At 40.4% G+C, this 23,622-nt stretch overlaps 1 protein-coding gene across 1 annotated transcript in view; it reads left to right on the forward strand.

The window, feature by feature from the left end:
• Window positions 1-23,622, forward strand: part of FAM13A (family with sequence similarity 13 member A) — a gene marked incomplete at both ends in the record, with an annotated part of 327,001 nt that overhangs the window by 104,560 nt on the left and 198,819 nt on the right. Inside the window, 1 exon segment of the mRNA XM_079717737.1 lies at window positions 13,700-13,853. Coding sequence (XP_079573863.1) covers window positions 13,700-13,853 — 154 coding nt within the window.

Consider the following 23,622-nt stretch of genomic DNA (forward strand, 5'->3'; position numbering starts at 1 on the left):
CACTGTCCTATCTTCATGTTCACTGATTCTTTCTTCTGCCTGCTGAAATCTGTCTTTGAATCCTTCCAGTGAATTTCTCATTGCAGTTACTGTACTTTTCATCTCCAGGATTTCTTTTGGCTTCCTTTTTGGGTTTTCTTTCTCTTTATTGATACTTCCATTTTGTTCACACATTATTTTCTTGACTTTTCGACATCTTCCTTTAGTTCTTTGAGCATCTTTAAGACAGTTGTTTTAAAGGCTTTATCTAGTATATCTTCCATCAAATCTTTTTCTAGGACAGTTTCTGTTGATTTATTTTTTCCCTGAATGAGCCATATTTTCCTGTCTCTGTATGCCTTGTGATTTTTTTGTTGAACAAAAGACATGTAAATCTAATAATGTAGTAACTCTGGAAATCAGATTTTCCTCCTTGCCTGGGGTATGCTGTTTTTAATGTTTTTGTTGATTGGTTTTGGTTTTGGTTTTTGATTTTGATTGTTGTAGACTGTTTTTGTACCAACATCAGCCTTAAGTATGAGCTTAAGGTCTTCTCAGGTCTTTTTTGAGCCTTTCCCTGGACATGCACAGTCACTTTCTAATTTTCCCCATATATGCAGTTGTTTTTTAATGTCCTAGTCTTGAATGTCTGACTACCAAAAGAGGAAAAAGGAAAAAAATCAAAGTGGCATAAAAAAGGGTGTCAGCCCTTTAAATCCCCAAGAAGTCACTTCAGCTAAGAGGGAGGGGCTTTCAACAAGGGAGGGAGATGCAGCAGCAATGGCTGCCCACCTTTTTGCACCTCAGAAGCAGCAGTCAGCGTTCAGAGCACAACTCCCCAATATTTGAAAGACAGGGTCCTTTTTGCTTATGCTGGCTCCCACAAGCTGTGTGCAAGCTGCTCAAGGAACCAGAGAATAGCTTCCTGCCACATGGCTGGGGTGGGGGATGAGCGGCTACTGTGCTAAGAGCTAAAATTGACCAAAATTAATCACGGCTTACTGTCTGAGCCTTCCCTGGACGTTACTGAGTTCCAAAATACTTAATCAGACAAATTCTGCTGGTGTAATTGTTGTCTAGGTAGGGGGACAGATGTCTGGTGCTTCCTACTGCACTATCTTCACAAAATCCTCTCCTTACATTGTTTCTCATTTGTTTTGTCTTGGATACCTAAAAAGTGGTAAATTTAAAATTGACAAGCTTTTATGAATGGAAATAACCCTATGGCAGAAAGTTATAATTGCCACAGCTATTTCCAGCAGCCTGCTGCAGAATTGATGCAAAAGGTCTTAAGTGATAGGATCCACGCATTCCTTAACTGAAGCTTTACCCTTACATCTGACTAAAGAAACATACTGTAATAAAAATGATTGAGAGTAAACGTATTATATAGAATACCTTGAATCTAATTTAGTTTCAAAATAAGGCAGAAGTGTCTACTTTGTTACAACAGATAGCTGGCAACATCTCAAAAATGGCTGTTATTCTGTGGTTGAGAAAGGCATCCTTAGAGGGTGAAACTAAAGAGAGAAGTTATTTGCTGCAACACACCTAACATATATTGATGGAACAAACAGGATAACAACAATAGATGTTCTGGTTCAAACAAGAAGAAATTCAAGATAAAAAACTAAAGTCACTGGCTAATGACATTTCTGATATCCAGCCCAGCAAATGTTGCAAATCTGTTGACTAGGTTTCAAAGCCTGGGAATACTTCTCCATGCTTTTCAACTTCACCCTCTTGGTTCTTGGTTCTGCCCTCTGAGTCATCCTTCATTTTTGATGAAAGGCAGCACATTTGCAGCTGAGTAGCTTTATCAGCCTGCTTCCTGCCAATAGAATTTTGGAAATCTAATGGCCTCCTTTCATTTTGTACCCTTTTTGTCCCTTTCATTCCAAGTTGGCAGTGTCTCTGCTGAAATAAATTTCTCAAAAACTTACTAGTCTTCTGTGAATTTCACTGGGATTCACTCCAGTAGAAAAAAAGACACATCCCCTCAGATCTTTCCAAGATAATCCTTTCTCTATTTCAGGCTCGTGCTAAAATGGCTGATGGGCAGTGCCTTTAAGTTCCTAGAGGCTCTCTGGTTTAATTGAAAGGATCTGTGAGCACACCCTTAATCACCTGAAAGGGACCTTTGTCTAACTGAATAGTCTGAGGTTTTGATCTTTCTGAGGTTTTTGTTTTTTTTTTTTACATCTTTATTGGAGTATAATTGCTTTACAATGGTGTGTTAGTTTCTGCTTTATAACAAAGTGAATCAGTTATATATATACATATGTTCCCATATCTCTTCCCTCTTGCGGCTCCCTCCCACCCTCCCTATCCCACCCCTCTAGGTGGTCACACAGCACTGAGCTGATCTCCCTGTGCTATGCGGCTGCTTCCCACTAGCTATCTATGTTACATTTGGTAGTGTATATTAGCAAAAGGTTATATCATCACAGTCTCAACCTTTTCTATGGAGCTTGCTTTCCTGACAGTGAATCTCTTAATTTCAGTGTGTTTTGCCATCTGTAGAGTTAACTTTTAAATCAAGTCCTATTTCCTTTTTACTTAAGTTTTAACCTCAGTTTCTCCCTCTCTCTCCCCTTCCCTCCCTCTCCCTCTCTCCCTCCCTCTCTCTTCCCTCTCCTTTCCTCTGTTTCTCTGTCTCTGTCTCTGTCTCTGTTTCACTCTCAGCTTTTACCATAAGTGGCAAGGAGAAATCAGGTGGTACTTTCAAAATATTGCTTGGAAATTTTTTGCACTGTATATACAAGCTTGTTGCTTACACATGCTGCTTCCCACATCATGCAGGATACAATTTCACTAAGCTTTCTGCCAACAAAGCAAGGATCTCCCTTCCGCCAGTTTCCAATAACGTGTTTCTTATTTTCTTCTGTTACTGGGCCCAGTGTGTCCATCACTTGGGGTGCTTAGCCACATGAACACACCAAGTACTTTTGATTAAAGCAGAAGCATTTATTCCTTGTGACAAGTAAGGAGACAGGGAGATAGCTCTCAAAGCCTTGTCTCCCAGCACCGCAGGATCAGGGAAGTTTAAGCTATGGGTGCATGCATATTCATGAAGGGGCAAGTGTGATATTCCATGTAGAGATGGAGTTCCAGATGGGCTTGCACAGTGCGACAACATGCTCAAACACAGTTGCAGGTTCAGAAATAGTGGCGATCCCCCACCCTTGGGGTGGAGATTTTAGCTTTAAAATGAGGCAAAGGTCACTCTAGGTTGACAAAATCCAGGTACCTTCCACTGTAGGGGGGTGTGGGTTCAATCCCTGGTTGAGGCCAAAAAGTAAAAAAAAAAAAAAGAATGTGCTTTAGGCTGATCTGTACCTTTGGAACAGAACCTGGGAGTCATTATGACTGATTTATTATCTTTGCTGTGGTTACTTCTCCTTCCTGATAAGTCATTTGTTCCTGCATTCTTTGTTCTATTTAAAAATCGTTATTTACTGAGACCTATCCTCTGTTTCCACATGAAGACCCAGGAGGCCATATTTCATCTTTTTCTGAGTCATCGGTAAACAGAACACAAAAGAGTTCTAAAATTCACGCTCTGGGTCTCAACCTAAGTTTGTCTAGTGCGTGTTACAACTTCTCTCATTGCCTATTATTTTACTTCTGTAAGATATGACGTACTCTGGTTTGACCTCACCCCTTCCTTATTACTGCCGGGCTAGCACTTCTGAGCTCTCACCAGCCATGTCCTTTTTATTCGGGGGTGGGGGGGGTGGGAGGCACACTGCACGGCATGCAGGATCTTAGTTCCCCGACCAGGGATCGAATCCATGCTCCCTGCAGTGAAAGCGTGGATTCTTGACCACTGGACTGCCGGGGAAGTCCACCAGTGGTGTCCTTAAAATCCAGATGTCAACTAAAAATCTGTTGAAGGCATTTTAGGCTTTCTCTGTCATGCTACCCGAATTCTTCCTGTCTCCTCTCACTATCCAGTTCCAAAGACATTCCCACATTTTAGATATTTGTTAGAGCAGTAACCCACTTCCAGATACCAAACTCTGTATTAGTTTTCAATTTGTTGTGTAACAGCTCACCACAAATGTAGTGCCTTAAAACAACAAAAGGGGGCCTCCCTGGTGGCGCAGTGGTTGAGAGTCCGCCTGCCGATGCAGGGGATACGGGTTCGTGCCCCGGTCCGGGAGGATCCCATATGCCGCGGAGCGGCTGGGCCCGTGAGCCATGGCCGCTGGGCCTGCGCGTCCGGAGCCTGTGCTCCGCAACGGGAGAGGCCACAACAGTGAGAGGCCCGCGTACCGCAAAAAAAAAAAAAAAAAACAACAACAAAAGGTTGCTATCTCATGCTCTCCATGGCTCAGGTGTCCAGGCACAACTTAGCTGGGTCCTCTGTCTCTGGTCTTACAAAGCTGAAATCAAGGTAACAGCTGGGCTGCATTTTCATAAGGAGGCTCAAGTTTGGAACAGAATCTGCTCTCAAGCTCATGAGAGTTGTCGGTAGACTCATTTCCTTGCAGCTGCATAAGGACCCCAGCTTCTTACTGGCTGTGACCTAGAGGCCTCAGGTACACATTAGTCCCCTGCCATGTGGCAGTCTCATGGGTCCTCTCCGAACATGGCAGCTTATTTCATCAAGACCAGCAGCAGTATCCTCACTCCAGTCTGTGAGATTATGTTCCATTATATAAGACTCAGTCATGGGAGTGATGTCATAGAACCTTTGCCATATTCTCTTGATCAGAGGCAAGTCACAGATTCTGCCTACCCCTGAGGTGAGTACAGGAGTGTGACTCATTCGGAGTCACCTTAGGATATGTACCCCAAAGATGGTATAGTAGGGTGAACAATGTCCCCCAAAGATACCAAGTTATAATCCTTGGAAACTGTAAATATTACCCTATTTGGTGAAAAAGGGGGACTTTACAGTTGTAATTAAGATAGAGATCTTCAGATAAAGGGATTGTCTTAGATTATTTGAGTGGGTACCAAATGCAATCACATGTATTCTTATAGGAAGGGGGCAGAAGGGGACTGGACATGTACACAGAGGAGAAGGCCATGTGAACATGGAGGAGAGAGAAGTTTAAGATGTCGGCCTTGATTGAAGATTGAAGTCATGCAGCCACAGCCAAGTAATGCTGTAGCCATAATCTCCCCCTTGAGCCTCTGTGGAGTGTATGGCCTTGCTCACTTTAGTTTCTGTCTGGTAATACTGCTGTTACTCTTCTGGCCTCCAGAACTGTGATAGAATAAATTGCTGTTTTAAGCCACCCAATTTGTCACAGTTTTGTTGCATCAGCCATAGGAAATGAATACAGATGGATATTAATTGCTACATCATTGTTGCTTTTTTAATGCATTTCACTGATTACTCAGTCAGATTAAGTATCTTTTCATAAGATTCTTGACTGTCCAAGTGTTTTCTTCTGAGTTTTTCAATTTGTCTTTTGTCTCTTTTTTTAAAAAAGAAACAAAGATAAGAAAATTACTCAGTTTCTTATTGATTAGTAAAAATACTTTAGATACTCTGATTACTAATGCTATGTCAGTTGTCCGTGTTACTGAAGAGATATTTCTTTTCTTCCAATCTATAGCTTGTCTTTCTACCTTATATAGAGTGTCTTCTGCATTCAGAAGCTTTTTATACCTTTTTTTTAAATTATGGAAACTTTTAAACATACCCCAAAGAAGAGAGAATAGTGTAATGCATCTTCAATGTACATAATCTTCAACAGTTCTCGGCACTTTTTCCCAGAATTATTTCTTTTCCTTCAGGTTGTGTGCCTTTTGTGCATTATCTAAGAAATGTTTAAATAAAGACTGTGTTGCGGGCTTCCCTGGTGGCGCAGTGGTTGAGAGTCCGCCTGCCGATGCAGTGGACGCGGGTTCGTGCCCCGGTCTGGGAAGATCCCACATGCCGCGGAGCGGCTGGGCCCGTGAGCCATGGCTGCTGAGCCTGCACATCCGGAGCCTGTGCTCCGCAACGGGAGAGGCCACAACAGTGAGAGGCCCGCATACTGCAAAAAAAAAAAAAAAAAAAAAAAAAAAGACTGTGTTGCTGTTATTTGTGTAACTGAGTATTTCTGTCATGGTAAAACACTCATTTTTTTTGTGATAACACTTGTTCTTTCTAGCATTTTCTTTCTTTTTCTTTAACATCTTTATTGGAGTATAATTGCTTTACATTTGTGTGTTAGTTTCTGCTTTATAACAAAGTAAATCAGCTATACATATATATGTATCCCCATATCTCCTCTATCTTCCGTCTCCCTCCCACCCTCTCTATCCCACCCCTCTAGGTGGTCACAAAGCACCGAGCTGATCTCCCTGTGATATCAAATTGCTTCCCACTAGCTATCTATTTTACAGTTGGTAGTGTATATATGTCCATGCCACTCTCTCACTTCATCCCAGTTTACCCTTCCCTGTCCCTGTGTCCTCAAGTCCATTCTCTACATCTGCGTCTTTATTCCTGTCCTGCCCCTAGGTTCTTCAGAACCTTTTTTTTTTTTTTTAGATTCCATATATATGTGTTAGCATACGGTATTTGTTTTTCTGTTTCTGACTTACTTCACTCCGTATGACAGACCCTAGGTCCATCTACCTCACTACAAATAATTCAATTTCATTTCTTTTTATGGCTGAGTAATATTCCATTGTATATATGTGCCACATTTTCTTTATCCATTCATCTGTCGATGGACACTTAGGTTGCTTCCATGTCCTGGCTGTTGTAAATAGAGCTGCAATGAACATTGTGGTCCATGACTCCTTTTGACTTATGGTTTTCTCAGGGTATATGCCCAGTAGTGGGATTGCTGGTTCATATGGTAGTTATATTTTTAGTTTTTTAAGGAACCTCCATACTGTTCTCCATAGTGGCTGTATCAATTTACATTCCCACCAACAGTGCAAGAGGCTTCCCATTTCTCCACACCCTCTCCAGCATTTATTGTTTCTAGATTTTTTGATGATGGCCATTCTGACTGGTGTGAGGTGATACCTCACTGTAGTTTTGATTTGCATTTCTCTACTCATTAATGATGTTGAGCATCATTTCATGTGTTTGTTGGCAATCTGTATATGTTCTTTGGAGAAATGTCTTTTGGCCTTCTGCCAATTTTTGGATTGGATTGTTTGGTTTTTTTGGTGTTGTGCTGTATGAGCTGCTTATAAATTTTGGAGATTAATCCTTTGTCAGTTCCTTCATTTGCAAATATTTTCTCCCATTCTGAGGGTTGTCTTTTCATCTTGTTTATGTTTTCCTTTGCTGTGCAAAAGCTTTGAAGTTTCATTAGGTCCCATTTGTTTATTTTTGTTTTTATTTCCATTACTCTAGGAGGTGGGTCAAAAAGGATCTTGCTGTGATGTATGTCAGAGTGTTCTGCCTATGTTTTCCTCTAAGAGTTTGATAGTGTCTGGCCTTACATTTAGGTCTTTAACCCATTTTGAGTTTATTTTTTTGTATGTTGTTAGGGAGTGTTCTAATTTCATTCTTTTACATGTAGCTGTCCAGTTTTCCCAGCACCACTTATTGAAGAGGCTGTCTTTTCTCCATTGTATATTCTTGCCTCCTTAATCAAAGATGAGGTGACCATATGTGTGTGGGTTTATCTCTGGGCTTTCTCTCCTGTTCCATTGATCTATATTTCTGTTTTTGTGCCAGTACCATACTGTCTTGATGACTGTAGCTTTGTAGTATAGTCTGAAGTCTGGGAGCCTGATTGCTCCAGCTCCATTTTTCTTCCTCAAGATTGCTTTAGCTATTTGGGGTCTTTTGTGTTTCCATACAAATTGTGAAATTTTTGTTCTAGTTTTGTGAATAATAATGCCATTTGTAGTTTGATAGGGATTGCATTGAATCTGTAGATTGCTTTGGGTCATATAGACATTTTCACAATGTTGATTCTTCCAATTCAAGAACATGGTATATCTCTCCATCTGTTTGTATCATCTTTAATTTCTTTCATCAGTGTCTTATAGTTTTCTACATACAGGTCTTTTGTCTCCTTAGGTAGGTTTATTCCTAGGTATTTTATTCTTTTTGTTGCAGTAGTAAATGGGAGTGTTTCCTTAACTTCTCCTTCAGATTTTTCATCATTACTGTATAGGAATGCAAGAGATTTCTGTGCATTAATGTATCCTGCTACTTTACCAAATTCATTGATTAGCTCAAGTAGTTTGCTTGTAGCATCTTTAGGATTCTCTATGTATAGTATCATGTCATCTGCAAACAGTGACAGCTTTACTTCTTCTTTTCTGATTTGGATTCCTTTTGTTTCTTTTTCTTCTCTGATTGCTGTGGCTAAAACTTCCAAAACTATGTTGAATAAGAGTGGTGAGAGTGGGCAACCTTGTCATCTTCCTGATGTTAGAGGCAATGGTTTCAGTTTTTCACCATTGAGAGCAATGTTGGCTGTGGGTTTGTCATGTATGGCCTTTATTATGTTGAAGTAAGTTCCCTCTATGGCTACTTTGTGGAGTGTTTTCATCATAAATGGGTGTTGAATTTTGTCAAAAGCTTTTTCTGCATCTATTGAGATGATCATACGGTTTTTCTCCTTCAGTTTGTTAATATGATTTATCACATTGATTAATTTGCGTGTATTGAAGAATTCTTGCATTCGTGGGGTAAACCTCACTTGACCATGGTATATGATCCTTTTAATGTGCTGTTGGATTCTGTTTGCTAGTATTTTGTTGAGAATTTTTGCATCTATGTTCATCAGTGATATTGGCCTGTAGTTTTCTTTCTTTGTGACATCTTTGTTTGGTTTTGGTATCAGGGTGATGGTGGCCTCGTAGAATGAGTTTGGCAGTGTTCCTCCCTCTGCTATGTTTTGGAAAAGTTTGCGAAGGATAGGTGTTAGCTCTTCTCTAAATGTTTGATAGAATTCGCCTGTGAAGTCATCTGGTCCTGGGCTTTTGTTTGTTGGAAGATTTTTAATCACGGTCTCAATTTCAGTACTTGTGATTGGTCTGTTTACATTTTCTACATCTTCCTTATTCAGTCTCAGAAGGTTGTATGTTTCTAAGAATTTGTCTGTTTCTTCCAGGTTGTCCATTTTATTGGCATATAGTTGCTTGTAGGAATTTCTCATGATCCTTTGTATTTCTGCATTGCCAGTTGTTACTTCACCTTCTTCACTTCTAATTCTATTGATTTCAGTCTTCTCCGTTTTTTTCTTGATGAGTCTGGCTAAAGATTTCTCACCTTTGTTTATCTTAAAGAACCAGCTTTTAGTATTATTCATCTTTGCTGTTGTTTCCTTCATTTATTTTCGATCTGATCTTTATGATTTCTTTCTTTCTGCTAACTTTGGGGTTTTTTAGTTCTTCTTTCTCTAATTGCTTTAGGTGTAATGTTAGGTTGTTAATTTGAGATGTTTGTTTCTTGAGGTAGGATTGTATTGCTATAAACTTCCCTCTTAGAATTGCTTTTGCTGCATCCCCTAGGTTTTGGGTCATCACGTTTTCATTGTCATTTGTTTCTAGGTATTTTTTTATTTTCTCTGTGATTTATTCAGTGATCTCTTGGTTATTTAGTAGTGTATTGTTTAGCCTCCATGTGTTTGTATTTTTTACAGACTTTTTCCTGTTACTGATATCTGGTCTCATAGTGTTGTGGTCAGAAAAGATACTTGATAAGATTTCAATTTTTTAAATTTACCAAGGCTTGATTTGTGACCCAAGATATGATCTACCCTGGAGAATGTTCCATGCGCACTTGAGAAGAAAGTGTATTCTGTTGTTTCTCGTTGGAATGTCCTATAAATACCAAAGTCCATCTTGTTTAGTGTATCATTTAAAGCTTGTGTTTCCTTATTTATTTTCATTTTGGATGATCTGTCCATTGGTGAAAATGGGGTGTTAAAGTCCCCTACTATGATTTTGTTACTGTCGATTTCCCCTTTTATGGCTGTTAGCATTTACCTTATGTATTGAGGTACTCCTATGTTGGGTGCATAACTATTTAAAATTGTTATATAGTCTTCTTGGATTGATCCCTTGATCATTATGTAGTGTCCTTCTTTGTCTCTTATATAGTCTTTATTTTAAAGTCCATTTTGTCTGATATGAGAATTGCTACTCCAGCTTTCTTTTGATTTCCATTTGCATAGAATATCTTTTTTCCATCCCCTCACTTTCAGTCTGTATGTGTCCCTAGGTCTGAAGTGGGTCTCTTATAGACAGCATATATACGGGTCTTGTTTTTGTATCCATGCAGCCAGTCTATGTCTTTTGGTTGGAGCATTTAATCCATTTACATTTAAGGTGGTTATCGATATGTTTGTTCCTATGACCATTTTCTTAATTGTTTTGGGTTTGTCATTGTAGGTCTTTTCCTTCTCTTGTGTTTCCTACCTAGAGAAGTTCCTTTAGCATTTGTTTTAAAACTGGTTTGGTGGTGCTGAATTCTCTTAGCTTGTGCTTGTCTGTAAAGGCTTAAATTTCTCCGTTGAATCTGAATGAGATTCTTGCTGGGTAGAGTAATCTTGGTTGCAGGTTTTCCCTTTTCATCACTTTAAATGTCCTGCCACTCCCTTCTGGCTTGCAGAGTTTCTGCTGGAAGATCAGCTGTTAACCTTACGGCAATTCCCTTTATGTTATTTGTTGTTTATCCCTTGCTGCTTTTAATATTTTTTCTGCATATTAAATTTTTGATAGTTTGATTAATATGTGTCTTGGCATGTTTCTCCTTGGATTTATCCTGTATGGGACTCTCTGCACTTCCTGGACCTGATTGACTATTTCCTTTCCCATATTAGGGAAGTTTTCAACTATAATTTCTTCAAATATTTTCTGTCCCTTTTTCTTTTCTTCTTCTGGGACCCCTATAATTTGAATGTTGGTGTGTTCAGTGTTGTCCCAGAGGTCTCTGAGACTGTCCTCAATTCTTTTCATTCTTTTTTCTTCATTCTGCTCTGCGTTAGTTATTTCCACTATTTTATCTTCCAGGGCATTCATCCGTTCTTCTGCCTCAGTTATTCTGCTATTGATTCCTTCTAGAGAATTTTTAATTTAATTTATTGTGTTGTTCATCATTGTTTGTTTGCTCTTTAGCTCTTCTAGGCCCTTGTTAAATGTTTCTTGTATTTTCTCCATTCTATTTCCAATATTTTGCATCATCTTTACTATCATTACTCTGAATTCATTTTCAGGTAGACTGCCTGTATCCTCTTCATTTGTTTGGTCTGATGGGGTTTTACCTTGTTCCTTCATCAGCTGTGTGTTTCTCTGTGTTCTAATTTTGCTTCACTTACTGGGTTTGGGGTCTCCTTTTTGCAGGTTGCAAGCTCGTAGTTCCCGTTATTTTTGGTGTCTCCCCCCCAGTGGCTAAGGTTTGTTCAGTGGGTTGTGTAGGCTTCCTGGTGGAGGGGACTGGTGCCTGTATTCTGGTGGATGAGGCTGGATCTTGTCTTTCTGGTGGGAAGGACCATGTCCGGTGGTGTGTTTTGGGGTGTCTGTGACCTTATTATGATTTTAGGCAACCTCTGTGCTAATGGGTGGGGTTAGGTTGCTGTCTTGCTTGTTGTTTGGCATAGGGTGTCTAGCATTGTAGCTTGCTGGTCGTTGAGTGGAGCTGGGTCTTAGTGTTGAGCTGGATATCTCTGGGAGAGCTTTCACTGATTGACATTACATGGGGCTGGGAGGTCTCTGGTGGACCAGTGTCCTGAACTCGGCTCTCCCAACTCAGAGGCACAGGCCTGACACCCAGCTGAAGACCCTGTCAGCCACATGGCTCAGAAGAAAAGGGAGGAAAAAGGAAAGAAAGAAAGAAAAACAACAGTTATTAAAAGAAAAATAAATATTATTAAAAATAAAAATTTTTTTAAAGTAGAAAAGGAAAGAAAGAAAGTAGAGAGCCACCAAACCAAAAAACAAATCCACCAATGATAACAAGCGCTAAAAACTCTACTAAAAAAAAGAAAAGAAAAAGGACAGACAGAACCCTAGGACAAATAGTAAAAGCAAAGCTGTACAGACAAAATTACACAAAGAGGCATACACATACACACTCACAAAAAGAGAAATAGTTAATAATATATATATATATATATAAAGAAAAAAAGGAAGCGAGCAACCAAATCAATAACCAAATCTACCAATGATAATAAACTCTAAATACTAAACTAAGATAGACGTAAGACCAGAAACAAATTAGGTGCCGAAAGCAAACCCCAAGTCTACAGTTGCTCCCTAAGTCCACCTCCTGAATTTGGGATGATTCGTTGTCTATTCAGGTATTCCACAGATGCAGGGCACATCAAGTTTATGGTGGAGATTTAATCCGCTGCTTCTAAGGCTGCTGGGAGATATTTCCCTTTCTTTGTTCACACAGCTCCTGGGGTTCAACTTCGGATTTGACCCTGCCTCTGCGTATAGGTCGCTGGAGGGCGTCTGTTCTTCACTCAGACAGGACGGGGTTAAAGGAGCAGCTGCTTCAGGGGCTCTGGCTCACTTAGGCCGGGGGGAGGGAGGGGTGCGGTTGCGGGGCGAGCCTGCGGTGGCAGAGGCCGGCGTGACGTTGCACCAGCCTGAGGCTTGCCGTGCGTTCTCCCAGGGAAGTTGTCCCTGGATCCCGGGACCCTGGCAGCGGCGGGCTGCACAGGCTTCCGGGAGGGGAGGTGTGGACAGTGACCTGCGCTCGCACACAGGCCTCTTGGTGGCGGCAGTAGCAGCCCCAGCGTCCCACGCCCCTCTCTGGGGTCCGCGCCGTTAGCCGCGGCTCACACCCGTCTCTGGAGCTCCTTTAAGCGGCGCTCTTAATCCCCTCTGCTCGCGCACCAGGAAACAAAGAGGGAAGAAAAAGTCTCTTGCCTCTTCGGCAGCTCCAGACTTTTTCCCGGACTCCCTCCCGGCCAGCCGTGGTGCACTAGCCCCCTTCAGGCTGTGTTCACGCCACCAACCCCAGTCCTCTCCCTGGGATCCGACCGAAGCCCGAGCCTCAGCTCCCAGCCCCGCCCGCCCCGGCGGCTGAGCAGACAAGCCTCTCGGGCTGGTGAGTGCCGGTCGGCACCGATCCTCTGTGCGGAAATCTCTCCGCTTTGCCCTCCGCACCCCTGTGGCTATGCTCTCCTCTGCGGCTCCGAAGCTTCCCCCCTCCGCCACCCGCAGTCTCCGCCCGCAAAGGGGCTCCTAGTGTGTGGAAACCTTTCCTCCTTCACAGCTCCCTCCCACTGGTGCAGGTCCCGTCCGTATTCTTTTGTCTCTGTTTATTCTTTTTTCTTTTGCCCTACCCAGGTACTTGGGGAGTTTCTTGCCTTTTGGGAGGTCTGAGGTCTTCTTCCAGCGTTCAGTAGGTGTTCTGTAGGAGTTATTCCACACGTAGATGTATTTCTGATGTATTTTGGGGGAGGAAGGTGATCTCCCCATCTTACTCCTCTGCCCTCTTGAAGGTCTCTCTTTAGCTTTTACTTTTTTATAAATGTTACTTTATGTGTAGCAATTTCTAATATGTATAAAGCATTATCGATTGCACGCATGTTAACCTGTACCCTCTTCCTGAACAACATGTACTTTTCTTATTCAGCACAAGTTATTAATTCAGATCTTTGGAACTTGCCAGTTGTCCCAACAACATCCTGTGTCACCATAGAACTTATTTAAAATCCCATTTGTATTTATAAGAAGGCTGATCAATCATTCAGGAAAGGTCAAAGTATAAGCCTGAGTCAGCTGTGCTGGCACTTGTGTTTTTACAAAATAATTCCTCTCAATTTTTTCCCCTTATTTCTAGTGTGTCTCCTGGGCTTGAAGGCATGAAAGAGCAAGACCTCTGCAACAAGATAATGGCTAAAATATTAGAAAATTATAACACCCTGTTTGAAGTGGAGTATGTAGAAAATGATAACCAGAGGTGTGAAAACCTAGCGAGGCTTATCATAGTAAAAGTAAGTAACTTTGGTGTTTAATTTTCAGTATTGCTGTATTTTTAATGGAAGATATTTAATCATTATCTGTTATAAAAATTTCTTATGGATATACCTTCAGATTATTATTCCTACATTGAATTCTTTTTATGAAATTTATTCTTTGTATCAAGTGTTTGTTAAACTGATATATATATACTTCTAAGATTGGAGAATAATTGTGAATTGATGTTTCCTTACTGCTGTAAAATCATCTCAAAAGCACTTACATGAGCCCAGAGGTATGGTCAATTGGGTGCACCACCTCTTTATGGAAGCCTGGTGTTAATAGCAGGGATATGTGCTTAGGTCTGTGTCCAGAAGTGTTAGCTTACCAAGTAGACTGTGGATTCCTGAAGACAGTATTAATATGTCTTTTTGTCTCTCTTGTTCCTGGCACACTTCCAAGTTCAACTTGAGACTGTAAGTCCCATATATGAGGTCCTTGGTAACTGTCGCCAGTAAAGGAGACTAGTTTTAAAACCTATAAAGGAATCTTGACAATACTATCTAAATCTTTTTATCATTGGCTGATAATTTATAACATATCTTTTACACAGTAGGTTAATGCACGTAGTTCTCTAAAGATTTACAACTAAGAGTCAGAGGATAAACATCCAAACCAAGTCCTTCAGGTAGGGACTAGAGGGAAGGCATCTTATTTCTTTCTCATTCATATTGAGGTAAATCTTGATGGAACTGATATGGGAGGTTCCCTCAGGAGGTTTCCTGAGACTTATCACATTTACAGACCACACTATACTCTTGTTGATTCATATGGCACTTGGTTTGGGCACTGAAGGGCTATTTTCATTTCTTCTTCCAGTTGAGGCATGACTTTGAAGAAGAAATGAAAGGTAAGCGGTATCATGTAGCACCCAACCAAAACAGCAAAAATAGACCGAAATGAGGTTTTCTTAACTAGGGCTCATGTGCGAATACAGCACTTCGTATAGGGGATAGCTTACGTATGAGAGGAATGCATTTGACAAGAATCTTGCTAACCTGATAAAGAGAACTTTAAACTGAAATCTGAGGAAAAGGAAGAACAATGCTCAGATAAAATGAGCTACTTTGGAGAATATCAAGTGTAGCATAAAGTGGAGGTAATGTGGTAGCTGAGAAAATATCAGTGATTCACAAGAGAATATTAAAACAAAATAACTTGTATCCATTTTTCTATGAAAAATTAAAATAATTTTCTAAATAGAAAAAAAAAATCTACCTTAAAATATGTTTATCTGACTCCTATAGTGCTTTGCAAAGGGTCTCTTTTTAAAATATTAAAAAGTGACTGACTTTGTTTCAGCTGTATCATGGATAAACACTTTTTAACACATATACCTTTTAACTAGGGCTGATAAGATAATATGGTAAACCTAAAATAGAATGAAAATAGATAAATATTATCTCCTAAGCAAGACAAACTTGCTGAGATACAAATAATCACTAGAATACACCAACAGGAGCTTTCATGCTGTACAAATAAAGTAACACCTGTTGAGATCTTTGGAAGAGTGCCCTGCATAGAAATCCTTGAGCTACTAGGTGTAAGCATGAGAGTACAAGATACATAAACTGAAAACACTGAGGGAGTCAAATATAGATATCTTAGGTGGATGAATATGACTGCTACTCTCCTAATGCAAGTTTCAAATCTGGCCTAGAGGCAGATAAATGTCATCATTGGAAACTCCATGTCTATACTCTGAAGCATCATTCTGTTAAAGCAGAATATTTAATGCAGTTTTTTACTGATCTTGCTGATAGTCTTACCTCTGAGATGGTAAATAATGCAACAAGGAAGCATGGTTTTCTGGACCTAATTATAACCAATAAGGATGGAATGGAAGTTATGGAAATTAATGGGATGTACCAGGGCCATTTTAAGGTCCATAACAATAAAGAATGTGCTAGCCATGGTTAGATATGTAAACCTGGACATTGTTTAGAAAGCAGATTTTTCTAAAATTCCTAAGATCTTAGAAACATTAGAGATAAGCCAGAAGGAAGCTGGATTGAAAAGGGATTGGGAGGTTCACAATGATATCATTAACATACTGAAAAATAGGAAGAATGGAAGAGCAGCTAAGAAAAACAAGGCATCATTCTCGTGAGCTCAGCTTTTAGAAGGATGTATACAAAAAGAGTAAACAGGCACAGAACAAGTGATAAATACACTACAGTGACAGAGACTCGAAATATCTGAGCTGAGAATAATCTGAGGCTCATAAAACGTACTGAGACAGAGAAAAGGGCTTTTAAAGGGAAAAAGTACTAAACCTATCCACTGACACACCTCTCTGTGCCCCAGTGTAGGAGCCAAAGTGTTGGATGACATTCTCATGATACCCTTGTGGGCTAAATGAAAATTGGGGACCCAGACAAATATAGATTTGGTTGCATTTGGACCAGGATGAAGAACTTTGACCAGAGTGTTGGAACATAGATTGCTGTTCAGTTCAGGGGAGGTCTCTACATTTGTTTGTGTCATTCTCAGTATTTTAATCATTGGCTTGCACTAGCACATACTTAGCACTTTTGTGAGTGAAATAAAGCTGGAAGAATAGGTCAGATACTGGATGGCTGGATATGTAGACCAACAAAATGGTGTGTGTGTGTGTATAACCCTTTCCCTATTCTTTCTTGCTGTAAAAAAACCCCCCAAAACCCAGTTTTATTTGGGTCTGCAGCAGTGTGCTTAGGTCAGATGGGCCCCAACAGATGGATGAGTCATAAATGGTCTATAATACTATCCTCTTTAGTCCGTGATTGACTTAAAGGTTGGCTGTGACACAGTTCGGGCCAAGGAGATGTAAGGGAAAGTGTGCTGGGGGCAGAGGGCTCTGGGAAATATTTTCATTCCTGATTACCAAAAAGAGAATGATTTAAGAGATTAGAGCTGTGGTTGCCTCTGGGTGGAGTTCGGGGTGGCAGCAGTGGTGATGACTGACGAAGAAAGTACCCCAGGGAGCCCTCTGGGGTGATGAATATGTTCTCAATAGGGAAGTGGGTTATATGGGTGTATGGATTTGTCGAAACTCTTTCAACTGTACACCTAAAATTTATGCATTTTACTGTACGTAAATTATTATTTAAATTTTAATAAAAAAGAAAGAGAGTAGGCCTCTGGGTCAACATGCCCCTGCTCCCATCCTGCTTTCAGATGTTCTTATATGAAAGCAGAATGCAGGGCACTGCCACCATCACCTTTTGCCCTTGATCAATGTACCGCTGACACACTGAGGTTGGCAGCTAAAGGAGGAAAAAGACTCAGTTCCTCATCGTTCCTCATCTGCTGAGCCAACCCTCAACACACATACCTCTGGGCTTATAGTTATGAGAGGGAAATAAATGTCATCATAAGATGAACTACTTTTAGTGCAGTAGTCTGTTTCTTGCAACAAAAACATCACGTCTGATGGAATCAATATAATTGGAAAGTCCTCTACTTAGGTTCATGGTCAAGAGGAGACCAAAATTAATTAATAATAGTTCAATTAAAATATGCATGATTTTAGTTAACTTCTAACACAGTATGAAATGTCAGTGTGATGTGATTGCCAAAAAAACAAAAAACAAAATAAAACAAGAAACTGCAGATTGATTCACTGAGTATACTGAGTAATATTTAGAATAAAGAATGTATGTCTCCCTGCACTTGGTGTAGATCAGGCAGCATTCGTAGCATTAGATCTGATTCTGAGTACTGTGTTCACCCTCTCCTGACAATCACCACTGGTTGTCACTTATTCTCACTAAATATGTATCTGCCTGGGTGACTGTCTTTTACTTCAGTTCCCATACTGCTGATGACTTCTAAATCATAACTCCTAGCCTCAACCTATCGGAAGAGCAATAGAGCCATATTTCTCGCTACCCATGAAAAACCATATGGTGCCTGAAATTGCTCACACTCACAACATCATCACCAAAACTTTGTCTACATTCTACCCACTCCAACCTTAGTTTGCCGGCCACCGGTCTGCCAAACTGGAAGCCTTAGTTTGCCCTTAACTCCTCCTCCTTTACCATTCTGCCTTAGATATCGCTCTTGAAACAGGTGTCTTGTGTCCACCCCACCCCCCCAATGCTTTAGATTAGGCCCTTATTACAGCCACACAATTTCAAACTGTTCTCCCACCTCTAGACTTACCCTCTCTCCGTCTCCTTTCTACCAGTGATAGAATGATGTTCCCCCAAAACAAACTTGATCATAGCATAGTCTTGACTTAAGTAAGCAAACCGTTTGCTGTTATTGTTTTGCTCTCCCCCACTTTTGCTGACAATATACAATCAAAACTTATTTTCTTGGAATTTAAGCCCTTTATACTCTGTCCACAAGCCAAACTTTCCCCATTAAATGCTTGAATGAATTTTGAATTGTTCTTATCTTCTTGCTATTTCTCTGGCCTCTCTTCCATCTCCTTTGAGGTCTCTTCCTTCTGAGTCAGAATTAAACATTATTTCCTAAGTTCATTCTTGGGCCTTAAGTCTAGAGCTCTCCCTGGCAAACCCTACGTCTATATCTAACTACCTAATGCTCACCTGTATCTGCATGTCCTGTGGTTTGTCTCATCATCTTTCCTTGCCCTTGAAGATCTGAATGCTCCATTTGAATTCTGGGACATAATGAGTGACCTGTCCCTCCACACAATCACTCCAGGTTGATGTCCATCAATCACTTAAACCTGTTCATTCTGCTGCTTAAGTATCTCATAAATCTCTCCCACCCTTACTGGTGCTTCCTCATAGCCTCTCATCCAGGCAGGAGAATTCTACACCTGGCCCATTAATACATGCACCTGGTGACCCAGACTGAGTCAGAAAACTCAAGGCAGGGCTCCAAAACCTGTATTTTAAAAGGCTTCCTTGGAGATTGGTTCAAGATGGTGGAGTAGAAGGACATGCTCTCACTCCCTCTTTCAAGAACACCAGAATCACAACTAACTGCTGAACAGTCATCAACAGGAAGACACTGGAACTCACCAAAAAATCCACCCCACATGCAAAGACAAAGAAGAAGCTGCAATGAAATGGTAGGAGGGGTGCTATCACAATAAAATCAAATCCCATAATCGCTGGGTGGGTGACTCACAAACTGGAGAACACTTATACCACAGAAATCCACCCACTGGAGTGAAGGTTCTGAGCCACACATCAGGCTCCCCAACCTGGGGGTCTGACAACAGGAGGAGGAATTCCTAGGGAATCAGACTTTGAAGACTAGCAGGATTTGATTGCAGGACTTTGGCAGGACTGGGGGAAACAAAGACTCCACTCTTGGAGGGCACACACAAAGTAGTGTGCACATGGGGACCCAGGGGAAGCAGCAGTGACCCCATAGGAGACTGAACCAGACCTACCTGCTAGTGTTGGAGGGTCTCCTGCAGAAGCGGGGTGCAGCCATGGCTCACCAAGGGACAAGGAGACTGGCAGCAGAAGTTCTGGGAAGTACACCTTGGTGTGAGCCCTCCCAGAGTCCACCATTAGCCCCACCAAAGAGCCCAGGTAGGCTCCAGTGTTGGGTTGCCTCAGGCCAAACAACCAAACAACCAACAGGGAGGGAACCCAGCCCCACCCATCAGCAGACAAGCGGATTAAAGTTTTACTGAGCTCTGCCCACCAGAACAACAGCCAGCTCTACCCACCACCATTCCCTCCCATCAGGAAACTTCCACAAGCCTCTTAGATAGCCTCATCCACCAGAGGGCAGACAGCAGAAGAAAGAAGAACTACAATCCTGTAGCCTGTGGAGCAAAAACCATATTCACAGAAAAATAGACAAGATGAAAAGGCAGAGGGCTATGTATCAGATGAAGAAACAAGATAAAACCCTAGAAAAACAACTTAATGAAGTGGAGATAGGCAACCTTCCATAAAAAGAATTCAGAATAATGATAGTGAAGATGATCCAGGACCTCGGAAAAAGAATGGAGGCAAAGATTGAGAAGATGCAAGAAATGTTTAACAAAGACCTAGAAGAATTAAAGAACAAACAAACAGAGATGAACAATACAATAACTGAAAAAAAACTATACTGGAAGGAATCAATAGCAGAATAACTGAGGCGGAAAAATGGAGAAGTGACCTGGAAGACAGAATGGTGGAATTCACTGCTGCAGAACAGAATAAAGAAAAAAGAATGAAAAGAAATGAACACAGCCTAAGAGACCTCTGGGACAACATTAAACACACCAACATTCGCATTATAGGGGTCCTAGAAGGAGAACACAGAGAGAAAGGACCTGAGAAAATATTTGAAGAGATGATAGTCAAAAACTTCCCTAACATGGGAAAGGAAATAGCCACCCAAGTCCAGGAAGCGCAGAGAGTCCCATACCGGATAAACCCAAGGAAAAACACGCCAAGACACATAGTAATCAAATTGGCAAAAAATAAAGACAAAGAAAAATTATTGAAAGCAGCAAGGGAAAAATGACAACATACAAGGGAACTCCCATAAGGTTAACACCTGATTTCTCAGCAGAAACTCTACAAGCCAGAAGGGAGTGGCATGATATACTTAAAGTGATGAAAGGGAAGAACCTACAACCAAGATTACTCTACCTAGCAAGGATCTCATTCAGATTCGATGGAGAAATCAAAAGCTTTACAGAAAAGCAAAAACTAAGAGAATTCAGCACCACCAAACCAGCTCTACAACAAATGCTAAAGGAACTTCTCTAAGTGGGAAACACAAGAGAAGAAAAGGACCTACAAAAACAAACCCAAAACAATTAAGAAAATGGTAATAGGAACATACATATCGATAATTACCTTAAACGTGAATGGATTAAATGCTCCAACCAAAAGACACAGGCTTACTGAATGGATACAAAAACAAGACCCATATATATGCTGTCTACAAGAGACCCACTTCAGACCTAGGGACACATAGAGACTGAAAGTGAGGGGATGGAAAAAGATATTCCATGCAAATGGAAATCAAAAGAAAGCTGGAGTAGCAATACTTATATCAGATAAAATAGACTTTAAAATAAAGAGTGTTACAAAAGACAAGGAAGGACACTACGTAATGATCAAGGGATCAATCCAAGAAGAAGATATAACAATTATAAATATATATGCACCCAACATAGGAGCACTTCAATATATAAGGCAAATGCTAACAGCTATAAAAGAGGAAATCAGCAGTAACACAATAATAGTGGGGGACTTTAACACCTCACTTACACCAATGGACAGATCATGCAAACAGAAAATTAATAAGGAAACAAGCTTTAAATGACACAATGGACCAGATAGATTTCATTGATATTTATAGGACATTCCATCCCCAAATAGCAGCTTACACTTTCTTCTCAAGTGTGCACGGAACATTCTCCAGGATAGATCACATCTCGGGTCACATATCAAGCCTCGGTAAATTTAAGAAAATTGAAATCATATCAAGCATCTTTTCTGACCACAATGTTATGAGATTAGAAATGAATTACAGAGAAAAAAATGTAAAAAACAAAAACACATGGAGGCTAAACAATACGTTACTAAATAACCAAGAGATCACTGAAGAAATCAAAGAGGAAATCAAAAAGTACCTAGAGACAAACGACAATGAAAACACGACGATCCAAAACCTATGGGATGCAACATACTTATTTACTTTCTAGCAAAATTCAATGGCTCCTTCTCTATCACCATGATTAAGACTTGCCATCTTTGGGCTTCCCTAGTGGCGCAGTGGTTGAGAGTCCATTTCCCAATGCAGGGGACGCAGGTTCGTGCCCTGGTCTGGGAAGAACCCACATGCCGCGGAGCGGCTGGGCCCGTGAGCCGTGGCCGCTGAGCCTGCGTGTCCGGAGCCTGTGCTCCACAATGGAGAGGCCACAACAGTGAGAGGCCCGCGTACCACACACACAAAAAAAGACACATGCACCCCAATGTTCATTGCAGCAGTATTTACAATAGCTAGGTCATGGAAGCAACCTAAGTGCCCATCAGCAGATGAATGGATAAAGAAATAGTGGTACATATATACAATGGAATATTACTCAGCCATAAAAAGGAATGAAATTGGGTCATTTGTAGAGACGTGGATGGATCTAGAGACTGTCATACAGAGTGAAATAAGTCAGAAAGAGAAAACAAATATTGTATATTAACGCATGTACATGGAATCTAGAAGATGTTACAGATGAAACCGTTCACCGAGCAGAAATTGAGACACAGAAGTAGAGAAAAAACGAATGGACACCAAGGGGGGAAAGCAGCAGAGGGTGGGGGTGGGGGTGGGATGAATTAGGCAATTGGGATTGACATAGATACACTGATGTGTATAAAATGGATGACTAATATGAAAAAAAAAAGTTTGATAGCGGAATGGACTTGGAATCTTTGATCACCTAAAGCAGTTCCTTGAACTTTGTAGGTGTCTAAAATAATATTCAGTAATTCTTTGCCAAATGTTGATCTTAGTGAACTAAATAAGGCTTTTGTCTTAGCTTTCTTAATAAGTTATAACACAGAGAAAAGTGCATAAGTCATAAGTTTAACTATAAACTTATGACTTATGTGCATTTTGTGAACTCCCACTAGTATAAGCACTACTCAGATCAAGAAACAGAACTTTCCCAGCACCTTGGAAGCCTTCCTCATACCATTTCCTGGTCACGGCCCCTACTTTCTGCCCCCAAAGTGACCATTATCTTCACCATAAATTTGTTTTGCCCAGTTTTGAATTTTTTAAAAAGAAACCATACAATGTATATCATTTTATGTCAGCTTTGTTTTGCTGAATATTGCTCATGAATTTTATTTCTGTTGTTTGTAGCAATGCTCACTTATTTTTATTGTCTTCTATATTTTATTATATAAATGCAAAATATATTCTAATGATGAAAAAAAAATTTTTTTTAATAAAAGACTTCCTTGGTAATTTCAAATAATCAGCCAAATTTGGGAATTGATTGTGCCTCGGGAGAATACTACAGTAGCCTTTTTACTGGTTTCCCTGACTCTACTCTGGCCCTTGACACCATCTTCCATCTTCTACTGCCTAAGTTACTTCCTGTCATGCAAATATGAACATACTACTTCCCATATCAAAATTCCTCAGTGGATCCTCTTCACCTATCCTTATATCTCAATCTTGGCATGACAAACCAGGCTTTCCATGATTTGAACTCACCCTACCTATTCACACTTCTTTCCCACCACTCCCACCCATACATTTGGTGTTCTAGCAGTCATTGATAGAAACCTATCACAGTATGGTTTCTATCCATTGAAATTGTAGAAACCATGTCATTTCAGGCCTAGTGCTTGTCAAGCTGGTGAACATATTGCCTGACACTGAAAATTCCTTGATTAATAATTGGACTCATTATATTACTGAAAATATGTCTATGATCATAATTTCTACATAGTATAAAAGTAATAACAATGGATGTCTTCAAATTAGTTGAATAGAACTGGGAAACATGACAATTCACTGAATACTTCATGACTTCCATATCTAAGAAAAGGTATCAGATACTTCTAAAGTGTTTAGCTGTTCTGGAAAGAGCACTGATACTAGGCTAAGAAGGCTTGTGTCTGTATCCTGGCTACTCAGCAATGTGACTGGGTAATTTATAATATCTCTGTTCCTCTTTCCTGCTATATAAAATGGTGAAAGTCCTATAGATTTTTTGTGGGATTTAAACCATTAATACTTGTGGAAGTACTCTCAAAGCCAGTTAAGTAGTATAGAAATGTAAAGTATTGCAACTTTTTTGGGGGTGGGGTG

Source organism: Hyperoodon ampullatus, assembly GCF_949752795.1.
Source record: "Hyperoodon ampullatus genome assembly, chromosome: 1".
NCBI lineage: Eukaryota > Metazoa > Chordata > Mammalia > Artiodactyla > Ziphiidae > Hyperoodon > Hyperoodon ampullatus.